Here is a 13,632-nt window from a genome sequence, read left to right on the forward strand (position 1 = left end):
GGACAACAATGAGCACATATTTTGGAGATGCCAACATTCAAAACACTTCTGGCAGAATTTTGAAGAGTTACTGAGGGTGAAATGTGTGACATGTACCAACATCAAAATAACTGAAAACACAGTACTGTTTGGCATTGCTCAAAGTGTACGCACTGATACAGTTTTCAACCTGGCGATACTTCTTGGAAAAATGTACATTTATAAATGTAAATTTGACAAATGCGGGCCCAACTTCGCAGCTTTTGAAAGATACATTTCCTGGGGTTATAAAATAGATCACAATGCAAGAATACAATCTAACATTCAAGACTTTAAAGCAAAGTGGTTGTCTTACAAGACATTGATTACAGCGGGTGGGAGAGTGGGGGGGGGGGGGGGGGGGGGAGTTCGTTGGCGAGTTCTTCTGCAAACTTTTCAGCTTCGAGACATTCAGCCTCTCTGCAGTCTTATGACCTTGGGGTCTTCTCATGGGCAAAATGCGAAGCCTGAACTTGGACACAATGAGGCTGTGGTCGGTCCAGCAGTCAGCACCACACATGGCTCTCGTCACTCTGACGTCCAGCCTGTCCCTCTTCCTGGTGATGACGTAGTCTATAAACTGCCAGTGCCTCGAGCGAGGGTGCATCCATTACGTCTTCTTACGGGAGGGTAGGCAGAACAGGGTGTTTATGATGACAAGGTCAAGCGTGGCACACGTCTTCAGGAGCAGAAGGCCATTGCTGTTACACTTGCCAGTGCCGTGTCTTCCAATGATCCGTTGCTAGGTTTGGTAGTCTGTCCCTACTCTGGCACTGAAGTCCCTGAAAGCAATGAGCTCAGAGAATCTCTGACTGGGACTGTTGAAATGAGGGTGTCAAGTTCTTCATTGAACTTGTCTTTAATATTATCTGGGTTGGTCATGGTGGGAGCATAGGCACGAATCAGCGTTGCACTCTTCTTGTTTGTGAGGTTTGTGAGTGGGAGCTGAAGTGTCATCAGGCGGTCGTTGATACCCTCTGGAAGCTTGGTGGGTTTACAGGCGAGGTGAGATTTGATGGCTAATCCCACACCTGCTTCTCGCCGTTCAGCGCTGCTGCGACCACTCCAGAAGAACGTGTATCCACCACCACGTTCTGTAAACTGACCCTTGTCTGCTAGGCGCGTTTCGCTGAGAGCTGCTGTGTCCACGTTGTAGCGAGCTAGCTCTTTTACAACCAGTGCAGTTCTCTCTGGTCTGTCTGCCTTAATGTTATTCAGCAGAGTTCTCACGTTCCAGGGCCAAGGTTGAGCACCATCACTTTCTTTACTTTTTTTCTTAGTTTTTGTTTGTCGACCGCTATGAGGGATCCCCGCCAGTCGCGTTAATCTGGCCAGGGAGAAGTGAAGCAGGCTATGTTTGAGGCACCTTTTCTAGCCCCTTCCTCCATTTAGGTGAGCAGAGCGATCCTGGAGACTGCTGGTCAGACACCCAGGAGGCTGCCGAGCTCCACTGCTCCTTTGGTCCAAAAGAGAGCGACCCTATGCCCTGGGCCGCCTGTGTGCAGGTTTGTGACAACAGCTTCCAATGTATCCACACCTGCTGCTTCGCCACTCCCCCATCGCCACAGGACTTGAGGTGTTGCGCAGGGTAATTTGAAGCCACGACTTGCAGTTGACTTGGATTAAAGTTAGGGAGAGATGTGCATGTCGTCAGCCTCACTCTCTCGTCCCGGCCTTTCTGGGCCCAGCATAGTTGAGACGGCTGTAGATAGGTCAGGATGCAGTGGATGGCCAGCAGTGTTTTGCATGTGTATCACTACGCCCTTTTAGCGCTTCACGGTGCATTGCTGAGGATCGCCTTAGTTCAATGATGGTTTCTTCCGCGCAGTCTGCCGAATCCAGGCTTCACACACTAGGAATACAAGCCCTAAATGTTGTGGGTCCACAGCAGTTCTTGCGGCATGCTCACAAGTCTCCCTACCCATCACTGGCATCCTCATCCGCCATTGCAGCCATTGGGAGATGTCTCTTCCACCTGCTCTGCCGTTGGGATGACCTCTTTGTATCTGACCCATACATGGGGGCTCGTAAGTGGGCGCCACGTATCCACACACTGGTGGGCCATACGCGCCGCACGTTATGTATTGTGGGCCAGCAACCACCTCCCTGAAACCATCTTTAATGATGTGCCAAATCTGGCAGAGACAGTAAGCCAAAGGAGCAGTTGCAAGACTGGAATGATGTGTTCATATTTCCTTTTTAGGCTGCAACTGACAGAAAAACGTGGGAGGGAAACAACCACACTTTCTTGCAATCCCACGATTTCTCTCAACTCGTTGACTAACACAAATTATGCCATGTGCGCGACGGACGCTTGATGATTTGTCTTGATTGTGAATAAATCTATCACGTATCACAAATATTTCTCTGTGTGACGTATTTCTGACATCAGTTTTTAAAATGAAACAATACAAACTGTTCAAGTGAAGAACTGCCAGTGAAGGAAATAACGACGACAAATAATAAACGCTAAATTGTCGCCGATGACAATTCAGCATTGCGATAGCACCAGTCCGGCGATATGTCATGGACCAGCAAGAATTTGACGGATATCTGAGACGCAGGATTGTCGTCAATGCGGTGATTTGTCGCCGACCCGCGACAATTCGGTGGTGTTCTATTAAATGTTGATTTGTCGTCAACTGAGCTCCGCTAATTTGTCGCCGGCCAGAATTTTGTGGAGACAACAATTAAGCGGTCAACAGGGGTCACCATGACAGTAGGGTACGAAGGGCCCCATAATCATGGACAATAATGTTCTATTTTGATGTCGAATAAGAATGAGTCCTCCCATTTCAACCAGTGGAACACCCAACTTTTGGCAGGAGTTGGCCACAGGCAAAACAACAACAACAACAACAACAAAAAGCGGTCTCCACAATGGGAGGGGGGGGGGGGGACGCTCACTCAGTCTGGCTCCGCGACTAAGCCATTATTGTCGTTAGTAGGGGGCTTAGTAGGTGGTGTCCTAATCAGAACAGGCACTACTGAACACCACCGAAGTGACTCAGCAGCAGTGCAGGGTCTCCCCTGGTGTGTGGCTTCCTGGCAACCTAACATCGATGGTTCCCTGCGCACTGCCGACGCTGGAACTGTGACGGACGAACCCGGGTGTGGCCGTGTATGGGGGAATCTAAATGAGCGGCGTGGGAGTAATGCCACTGTAATGGTGCAGATGATGGGGCAGAAAAAAACAATCTCTGCTGATTCAAATCTGTGTCCTTGTTATGGTTGCTGGTGGCAAGAGACAGTGCAATTGTTAAGGTGAGAGAGAATGATAGAAGCGACATGGTAGGTGTACATGTATCGTAACAGACAGCAGCATGACTGACAGGTCTGGCAAATGAATTGTTGCATGTACAGTGTCTTACCAACAGCAACACCTATGCACTGATTAATGGCAGAGCTTGGAGAAAGAATGCCAAGACTGACTGAATGAGCAGGGGAAAAAACAAAAGGGCGTGACTTAGGTTTTACTGGCTACTACTTGTCACCCAGTTTTGGACGTCGAAGAAGCAATCAGGTCATATTTAACAAAAAGGGTCTGGATTTTCAGCGGTGTCAAAATTGTGAAGTTGAAAGTCGGCAGCGATTGAATGGTAACTGAAATCTTCACCAATGGAAGCATTGGCAATATAGACAGTAAAGAGGATAGTACCCAAGGGATTATAATAATAACAATAATGATAATTATGATGATGCCGATGGTGATGATGAAAATACTACCACTACTACTAATGATAATAATAACAACAATGAATATGAAATGAGGAGTGTGGTACGTATATGGCGAACACTTCCCATACAGTGGGCTCTTCGCGTCTCACAAGAAACAATGAATACAATGGTGCATATAATGGCATACAACTGTATATGAAGACGTACAAAAGTAACACAGAGAGACACATACATACACCGTGACAATACTTCAAATGTGTGTGTGTGTGTGTGTGTGTGTGTGTGTGTGTGTGTGTGTGTGTGTGTGTGTGTGTGTGTGTGTGTCTACACACACACACACACACACATATCTATCTATCTATCTATCTATCTATCTATCTATCTATATATATATACATCCAGATATACATATAGGTAGACAGATACATACATACATACATACACACACCGAGACAATACTACAAATTGGAAATATAAACTATCACACCAAAAAAGCACAAAATATACCACACACACACACACACACACACACACACACAAGTTTCAAGTTTTAATTATTCTTTCACTCCTATTGGAATAATGTTTACATGCCCAGAACAAACATTTCCAAATACACAACAATGTCACAAAAAGTTGAGAAAACACAAATGCCTTTTAACTCCAAAAGTGTAGCTAGGCAACATTTGCAAATCTAATCATCTTACAGCTAAAATGACTTTTTTTTGCCTCCTTTGAGCATATTACAAAAATTAAAAACCGATTTTGGAGACAAATATTTTATAGGAACATATCTATTTCGTAACTGATCATAACTGGGATATTCCATTATAAAATGAAACTCATCCCTAATCACAGACATGTTACAAACCTTACAAACCCGTGGTATGCCTTTGTGTCTCCCTGTTTCTATTTCCAGCTTATGATTACTTCGAAATCTGAAGAAGCTGATAACGTAATTATCAGGCATTTGACATATATATTTCTCTACCAAATCCACGTTTGAAATTTCGATAAAACAAACATTTACTACTCGCCTCTAGAGCATGCCTCTATAGATTTTGAAAACTATCTCTCAAAGCAGTGTTGACATTCTTGCAGAAAGATTCCCTTTCTAAGAAGTACTGGGCATCCCAAACACAGTCATACCCTGTTTCTATTAAAAATTGTCTGATACAACTCATCCATTTTGAAGATTAAATACCATTTCGATATAAATCAAGTAATATCAAATATATTTTCCCAGAATATTTTTCTGTGTTTGATATCACTAAGCTGGTCCGAAATCGAACTAATCTCACTTTCACGAACACACTAATTGGATAAATACCAGTTTGTCCATAAACAATTTGGGTCATAGTATTCCTGTTCAGTTTGAACAAGCGTTTAAGAAATTTCAATTATAATTTTTCAAGTATATCTACATTTTCATAACCCCATATTTCTGCACCATACAACAAACAAGCAATAATCATAGACTGGTACATATCCAGAACGATATGTAAAGGTAAATCTTGATTTCTGGCTGACTGAAGTAACGAACACATAGCTTTTTCAGCCTATTCATAAATCATTTCTTTAGCTTTGTAACAAGTTCCGTTTCTACTAAATTCGATACCAAGAAATTTAAAAGAATCGACAACATCCAAACATGCATCACCAAACTTAAAAACAGGCTTTAGCTTGTTTGTATAATTAAATATCATCACTTTAGTTTTCTTTACATTTACCACTAGTTTCCATTTTAAACAATATTTGTGAAAAACATTGAGGGACTGTTATAATCCTTCTTTCGTCTCCGAAAGTAAAACTGTGTCATCTGCATACAAGAGTACAAATAATCGCATATAACTATCTAAGTCTGAAATGTTAACATTCAATAAAAGATCAACAGATGGACTATGATGCTCAGTCAAATACGACTCTAAATGATTGAGATAAAGAGAAAAAAGCAAAGGCGAGAGATTTTCTCCTTGTCGTACACCCTTACAAATGCTAAAGAAATAAGATTTTTCACCATTTAAAAACACATATGACTTAATTCTATCATACATATTCATTATGACACGCAAAATTTTACCATTCATACCTTCATTAACAAATTTTTGCCATAACCCACTTCTCCAAACTGAATCAAAGGCTTTTTTGTTCTTTCTTTTTTTTAATCAACAGAAGCACAGTAAAGTTTCGTCTTTTTCACGGAGAAAATGTCAATCAGTGATTTCAAAACAAACATTTGATCTAATGTAGAATGGGACTGTCTAAATCCTGTTTGGGCCCCTGAAAGTATATTACTTACATCGATATAATCAGTCAGTCTAGCATTTAACACTGTAGTGAATAGTTTTCCAACACAGCTGAGCAAAGTTATTCCCCTATAATTATCACAGTCAAGTATACAATGGCAATATCAAGCCGGATACCCATTTTTCTGGTCCAACACCTTCGTACAGTATCTTGTTAAATAATTTACAATATGTTTCTGTCAGCAAAGGAACGCTGTTAATGATATACTCATTACGAATCATGTCTTCACCAGCACTTTTGCCTTTCTTCAGTTTTTTGATAGCAGTAATACATGCATTTAAAATATCATCATTATCCTCTAAATTGATAACATGTATTGTCGCTGTACTGTCAATATGTTCATTATCATTAACGTTGAGGTTGCTGACGTGGTGAAACATGTCTTATAAATTTATGGGACATGATGTTTTCTTTTTCTTTTTAATTCTATTCCATACTTCTCTTGAATTGCTTTTGCGTAAACTTCGTAGTTCTCTGTGCCATTTTTTTCTCCACGACTTTTCTGCTTTCTGTAAAACGGACTTGTAACTTTTGCTGACTCTCTCTCTCTCTCTCTCTCTCTCTCTCTCACACACACACACACACACACACGCTCGCGCGCGCACTCACACACACACACACACACGTTCGCGCGCGCACTCACACACACACACACACACACACACACACACACACACACACACACTTACACTCACAATAACACACACACAATATGAAAACTTCAACGTGGGGATATATATATATATATATATATATATATATATATATATATATATATATATATATAAAAAAGAGAGAGGGGTCCTGGGGGTGGGGGAAGCAAACAAACAGACAATTCTGCTTCGTCACGTCCATAGGCCATTCCGAACAGGTAGGTCTTGAAATTTGTTTTGAAAGAGGACAGAGTTGATGAGTGACGGAGATCCCTAGGGAGATAATTCCAGACAGTATTAAAGACCCTTTGGCCAAATGCATTTGGAAGGGCTTTGGGAAATGGAAGTGACTTTCTTCCAGAAGGCCCGTGAGAACAGTAAGGGGTGTGAATACAATGGACAGAAGGCAAGTGAGATATCCCTGAAATCGGTCGATAAAACAGGATGTAAACCTGGGCAGTAACATAATACGAAATGCGTTTTGAAAACGGAATGATCCATGAAGATCCAAGCAAACAGCTCACAAGCCGATACTGACAAGAAGAGACAGAGACAGACACACATACATACTGACAGACAGACAAAGGAAATTCGATACACGTCCTAAATAGCGAGTGTGACAAACAGATAACTGCTTTTACAAAAAGAAAGAATTGAATGCTATACAGTTATCAACAGAATGAAAAATCTCCCATCTCCCGTCTTTCCTTTTCTTTCTTTCTCTCATTCTTCATTCCGCTCATTCTTTCATTCTCCATCCAGATAATACAGTAACACAATCAAGAGACTTACCTCCCTGTGATCTCTCAACACGCCAGAGGGAAGCTCAGCTTTCAGCAGGGCTTTGTAAGGATGACGTGTCATTCGGACATATGTCTTGTCCACCATCTGACAGACACACACAGATACAGATACACACAGACACACACACCCACATACACACACAGGGATTTATCTGCTTGTCTGATTCAAGAGAACAAGAATAAGGCACACACAAAAAGAAAAAGAAAAAAAAAAGCCTACAGCTTAAAAACCCCCCAGTCATTTCATCATCTGTAGTTGCATGAATCCTATAATTTTTTGTTTGCACAGAATGGTGGACAAGAATTGGACAGACAGACAGACAGAGGAAAGATGTAACATTAGCAGTGCAGTGCAGTCAGGCAGTGAACAGACAGAAAGTCAGACAAACAAGAGGTAACAGACCTGTGTGTCCACACTGATCCTGGCGTTTTCCTGGCGCATCCTTTTTCTGCCCAACATGTATGCTTCTTCTCCCTGAAAGTTCAGGCAAGGGGCACGTTACTTTGTGAGACGTGAACAGAAAACCACAGAAAATGGAGCAAACAGAGACAGAATCAAATGTTGTTAATTCACTGAGGTCTTATCTGACGCAGATTTTCAGGATCCGGGCAATTATAACATGTTAGCCTGTGCAGCCATTTAATACGCCCACTTTGCGCAGCATTTTGGTGCGATATCATTCTGAATCAGGAAGTCGTAGTACATTCTGGATCTTTTGACCACAGACATTAAAGTATTAAAGCAAAGTGATATAGTGATGCATCTATTATTGTCTACAATTATTTTAGTCTTTTTTTATATGTATTCTGATATTGCAGATTTATAACCACAAAAGGTAACAAAATCGATGTCTGTGTGATATGTTTGCTAAAATTCTTCACATAACATAAAGTGACCATTTTCTTTAAGAAAGTGTGCTATACAATGCACCCCTTTATCCACGCACTTTCTGGATTTAATCATCTTTTGCCCTGTCTGAATTATGTCGTAGAACACTGGTTCAGCAAGTTCTGATGAGTCTTTGCAACAAATATTGTATGTTTTGTAAGCCAGAACTCCGTCCAAAACGCATTTGATGTCGGAAAGGTCAGGAGTGCTTCATTCCCACACATTGCTGGATCTATCAGACAGCAGCCGAGGAAACAATGCGTCCTTCTTTCATTCCACGGGGAGATGTGGAAATAGGGACTGTGGGGAGAGCTGATGGAGAGAGAGAGAGAGAGAATGACAGAGACAGAGGGAAAGACAAAGAGACAGAAAGAGAGAGACAGAAAGTGAGACAGAGACAAAGACAAACACGGATACAGACAGAGAGCGAGAGAGTAAGATGGAGAGAGACAGATGCAGACAGACAGACAGAGACTGGGGCAAAGAGACAGAAACTGAGAGGTAGAAGAAGAGGAGCTCCAGCAGGAGGAGGAAGATGAGGTGGATGACGAGGAAGAGGAGGTGGCAGAGAAAGAGAAACATCTCCATCTTCACGTGGCTGACAAGAATAGAACCAGGTGGAATTTTTCAAGGTCAGAGACCCACGTCTTCAGGCTGTTCCAGTCTCTGCAGCACAATGGCTGTGGTCATGAATGATCTGAGGACGCCTGCCCAAACGTCCCGTTTTAGGCATCTGTTGACCGTTCCCCACCAGTAGGGGCAGAGCAACCGCAGTTACATGCAAGGGCACGCGCGCGCGTGTGTTTGTGTGTGCGTGTATGTGCACGCGCGTGTGAGTATATGTGTGCGCTAAACAAAAGTAGAAATGGGGCAGTGGAATGAAGACTGATTTACCGGATGTGCCATATCAACATGGCATTATTTAAACAATAATAATGTACATATATACAGCGCCCTTTCTCTCTCAAAGCCCAGGGCGCTTTACACGAAAGAATAAGTTACAGATTACATGAATCATTCCTGACCACTCGTTCATTAAAACCCCCTCCCTTTAACCCCCTCACCCCCAATACCCTTTTCACATTCGTCATGCAGCCACAGTGAGTTGCAGGAAACGGTAACTAAATGAAACGGTACGATGAAAAACATCACTGAATACAAACGAAAAACAGCCAGGCATAGATTATACTTCACATAGAAGAAGAAGACGGGGGGGAATAGATCAGGATTTCCCTGACATGTAGACATGCTGGCAGGGAGAGAGAGAGAGAGAAGTCGAAATCGAAGTCGAAGTATTTTAATTGTCAGACCACAGATCCGTAACAATAGAGTGCACAAAAGGAATCAATACATGGACTGAAATTTAGCAGGAACAAACTGAGAAACAGTACTTATGACAAATCAAAAGAAAACGCATTTCAGTTTCCACGATCCGGAGTATCTTCACGAAATAGACAATTCTTGTTTTGTCCACCATGACTGAACTGCAGAAAGTGTGAATGCAAGTTGTACATTCCAAGTCTAAACCGTAAAAAAACCACGGTACATATTTAAATCTACACATTTAACACTGTTCATATGATGTTCTAGAGAAAGGGACTGGTTGTTTGTTGAATACACCTTAGAAACACTCACACATACACGTGCGCGCGCACACACACATGCACACATATAACACACATACACACACACATTGACAGTCAACACACAGACACAGATACACACACAGAACCGCACCCACACTCCCTTCTCCGTCCTCATGCACTCACATCACAATCAAGTAATCAGTCTGGATGGGAAAAGGTACGTTTTTAAATGGTAGGGAAGGATAGGCCTTAATCATAGTTATGGGTAAAGCGATATGCTTTCTGGCCTGATCTGAAAGACTCCAGGGACTGACTGAGTCGGAGAGTATGACATAGAGTTTCAGAGCTTAGCTGCTGAGAAAGAAAAGGCTCGTTGGCCATGCTGTTAGCGTGTGAAGTTTTGAAGCTGAAAGAGCCTGGTGTAAGCAGAGGATCGAAGGGTCCTGGAGGGAATGTATGTATGGAAAAGTTCAGACAGATATTGAGGAGCAGAGCCTGTGATAACTTTGAAACAGAGACAAGAGCACTTATTTTACTCTTTGTTCAACCGCAACCCAGTGGTAATTAATAAAGGAGTGAAAAATTAATGATGATTTCTAAATGATTGATAAATATGCCTAGCAGCAGAGTTCTGAATGCCTTGTAGAGGCTGAATGACATATTGAGGACAGCCAATGAAGACAGAGTTGCCATAGTCGAGACGAGAAATGATATAAGATGAGACTAAAGAGCTTTTGTTGCTTCTGTAAGAAGTAAACGAATTGAAAAGATACGTTTGAAGTCGAAGAAAGCTAGCTGGCAAGTTTTTGCAACATGCTGTTTCGGGGAAAGATCACTGTCAAGATGACCGCCATGGTCACGGACACAGAAAATGATTTCGGGGTCAGTCAATGGGAGTGAAGTAGGCATTGGAACTGAAAGGGAAGTGGGTTGAGAGATTTTTAATAAACGGATGGCTTCAGTTTTATCGCAATTCAAGTTTGTTGTTTGATATCCAATTTTCGACATAAGAAAATTAAAAACAAGCAAGTAAAGATGATGAAAACAGGAGCAGCATATTGTAGTAGCTACGTGACGTCGGCAAACATTTCATGTGCGGTTGTGGATTAACTCTGAAGAGGGAAAGTGCACATGACAGACAAAACAGGGCTCAGAACCTTGCGGAACACCAAATGCCACAGAACGGACTGATTTCTTATGTGCAGACAATTTAAAGATTTTCTTATCTATTCCATCAGTTCCTTCAGTGGCTGTTCTAGTCGTATCTGAGCAATGAAAACTTCACAAACGTCTTCAGCACTTACGTCACAACTCGTGACAATTTCGGGTAGCGTTTGCTTTGTGCGTGCCCTTCCTGATACCATCCCCACTGTACCGTATATCTGGTGTATGTTGCTCCCCGTTTTAAGTTTTTCTCGTGCAATCGTGGAGCCTTTTGTTTGTGCGTTCGTGTCACTGCTCAACAGAGGTTCAAGTCTCTCTGTCCTGTCTGTGACAATTTTCGAAGCTTTGCGCCCGCGGCCTTCTTGGAGGGAGGTAGTGCCCTTCTGGTTTGGGGCTTTTTGCCCAGTCGGCACCCTCATGTGAGTATTGCTTTTCCTCCGGGTGGACATTTTTCTGTGTTTTCTCAGTGTACCCCAGTTAAGAGGGTAGGAGTACCCTGCTGGACATGTGTCGTCTTATTATTTCCAGCGTCAGGGTAGTAGTACCCGCTTGGCAAGTGAGTTTCACTATTGAAATATGTGGTAGTTTATCCTTGTGTTGCTTCTTTGTTCGTTTGTCCTGTTCTGTTAATAGGATGCCGAGATGGTGACGGTCGATATTGTTGATTAGGAGGTGAGAGCCAATGCCGGAAAAATCAGGCTTGCTTTGTTTTCCTCTCTTGTTATGGAACTAGAAGTATTTCAAACATAGCCTAACTGTTTAAATCATGCTGACAATGGGATTCATCAGGTATGCTCATATAATTTCAGCCACTAAGAAATGAGTTGACGCCTCCCTTGTGAAACCCTTTACTATCATTGTTTATATGTTCGTTATCTTGACAAGGTCGAATCATCATTGATAAATGATTTTCAATCGTTTTTTCCTTCTTCTTCCTTCACACGCCTTACGTACGTTGTCTTTTAGAAAATGTGTACACTAGTGAGTGTGATGGGGGGTGGGTCGAACGGAATTTTATATCGAGATTGTGTAGATCAAGATCTTTATATCCTGTTTCAGTTTGGTTAAATCTTATCACTTGTATGTTCACTGAGGGGCATGGGGAGTGGGGGCAGGGGTAATCCCACCAGAAGAGTAATATAATTCCTGCAGTTTGCAGCATCCCACTTCCTACGCCATTACCCTTCAGCCTGTGGTGGCCGGGGAGCGTTGTTGCTCCGGTTGTCTGTTGGCTGCTGTCTTCCTGCTGCCCTCTTCTCATCACTGTCGTCATTGGTTTTCGTGCATCCAGCTTCCTCGCCTTCCTCGTTTTTCCTTCAGTCATCGCAGTCCAAGTCATCGTTTCTATCTTGTGTTGGGCAGAGCGCTTCAGTTCCTCTTTATCAAAATGTCCAAAGTGCGCACATAACATTCTACGAGCCGGTTTTCTCTGGACAGTTGTCAGGGTTTTTTTTTTTTTTTGTTTTGTTTTGTATTTATCCAGTCACTCATCATTTGAATGTATGCATAACTGCGGCTGGGATTATGGTTATTGTTGCGTTAGTAAAATTTTGTGTGTTTATGACTGAATATATGTGAACTTTTCTTTGCTTTTGTCCGTGTTTGTGTGGTCTGGGTATTAGAACTGGTTTGGGTGGGGGAGTCCGTTCTCTTTCAGAGCGTGACAGTGTTCTTTCATGATTAAAAAAAAAAATCTTCCAGACGATTTTCTTTCGATTTATTGTTTTGACTTTCGTGGTTTCACAGCTAAATTATTAACCGATTATCAGGGGTTATATAGGTCAGTGATTTTATTTTTCTTAATTGATCTATGTCTTTGTATACTGATTTACTTTCTTTTCATTACTTAAAATAGGAAATTTCTGTCATGTGAGCGAAGCCACTTTATTATTATTTTTTTTAGTATTCATGAAGATCATTTTCATAACGTGTCTTTGGTATGTAGCGACCTGAATTTCGTCTGCTAGCCAAGAGGAATTTTATCCTGTTTTAATACTTGTCTGGAGAGGGGCGTTTGTGATATACGTTGGAGCCAAATCAAAACGGAGTGAAAGACAGGTATACCAACAGGACTAATCCACACTGAGGCACGACACGTTGCCAGCAGACACTGACCCCATAACCGAGTTGGTCCCATGATGCAAAGTAGCGACGAAACGCTTCCGGTTCACTGCCGTGGGAGACAATCCACATGTGCACATCCTTCTCCTTTCTTCCAGCTGGATCACGTGACATATACTCCTGAATATAAAGTTAAATATACAACTTTGCTGTTAACGACAAGACATTAATTGCTTCATTATAATTAACATCGTGGCAACAGCATAATAATAAACATCACAGGACACATCAACACTGCCGTCGCCATCAGCATCATTACTGTGAAAAGATGATGTTGACTGCATTAAGTATGATCTCCATCAGCAGCAGCATCGGTATAATAGTCATCATCACCAGCAGTAGCATCGGTATAATAGTCATCATCACCAGCAGTAACATCGGTATAATAGTCATCATCAACGGCAGCATCATTATAA

General features: G+C 42.1%; 1 protein-coding gene across 4 annotated transcripts in view; it reads right to left on the reverse strand.

Annotated features, from left to right (window-relative positions):
* LOC143296923 (advillin-like) overlaps positions 1-13,632 on the reverse strand; it is a 214,067-nt gene that overhangs the window by 34,249 nt on the left and 166,186 nt on the right. For all 4 annotated transcript variants that reach the window (XM_076608944.1, XM_076608942.1, XM_076608945.1 and 1 more), the window contains 3 exons: positions 13,211-13,336; positions 7,860-7,931; positions 7,446-7,541 (listed from right to left, as the gene is read on the reverse strand). In XM_076608944.1, the coding sequence (XP_076465059.1) occupies positions 7,446-7,541; positions 7,860-7,931; positions 13,211-13,336 (294 nt within the window). The remainder of the gene's footprint in view (positions 1-7,445; positions 7,542-7,859; positions 7,932-13,210; positions 13,337-13,632) is intronic.

Source organism: Babylonia areolata, chromosome 22, assembly GCF_041734735.1.
Source record: "Babylonia areolata isolate BAREFJ2019XMU chromosome 22, ASM4173473v1, whole genome shotgun sequence".
NCBI classification, from domain to species: domain Eukaryota; kingdom Metazoa; phylum Mollusca; class Gastropoda; order Neogastropoda; family Buccinidae; genus Babylonia; species Babylonia areolata.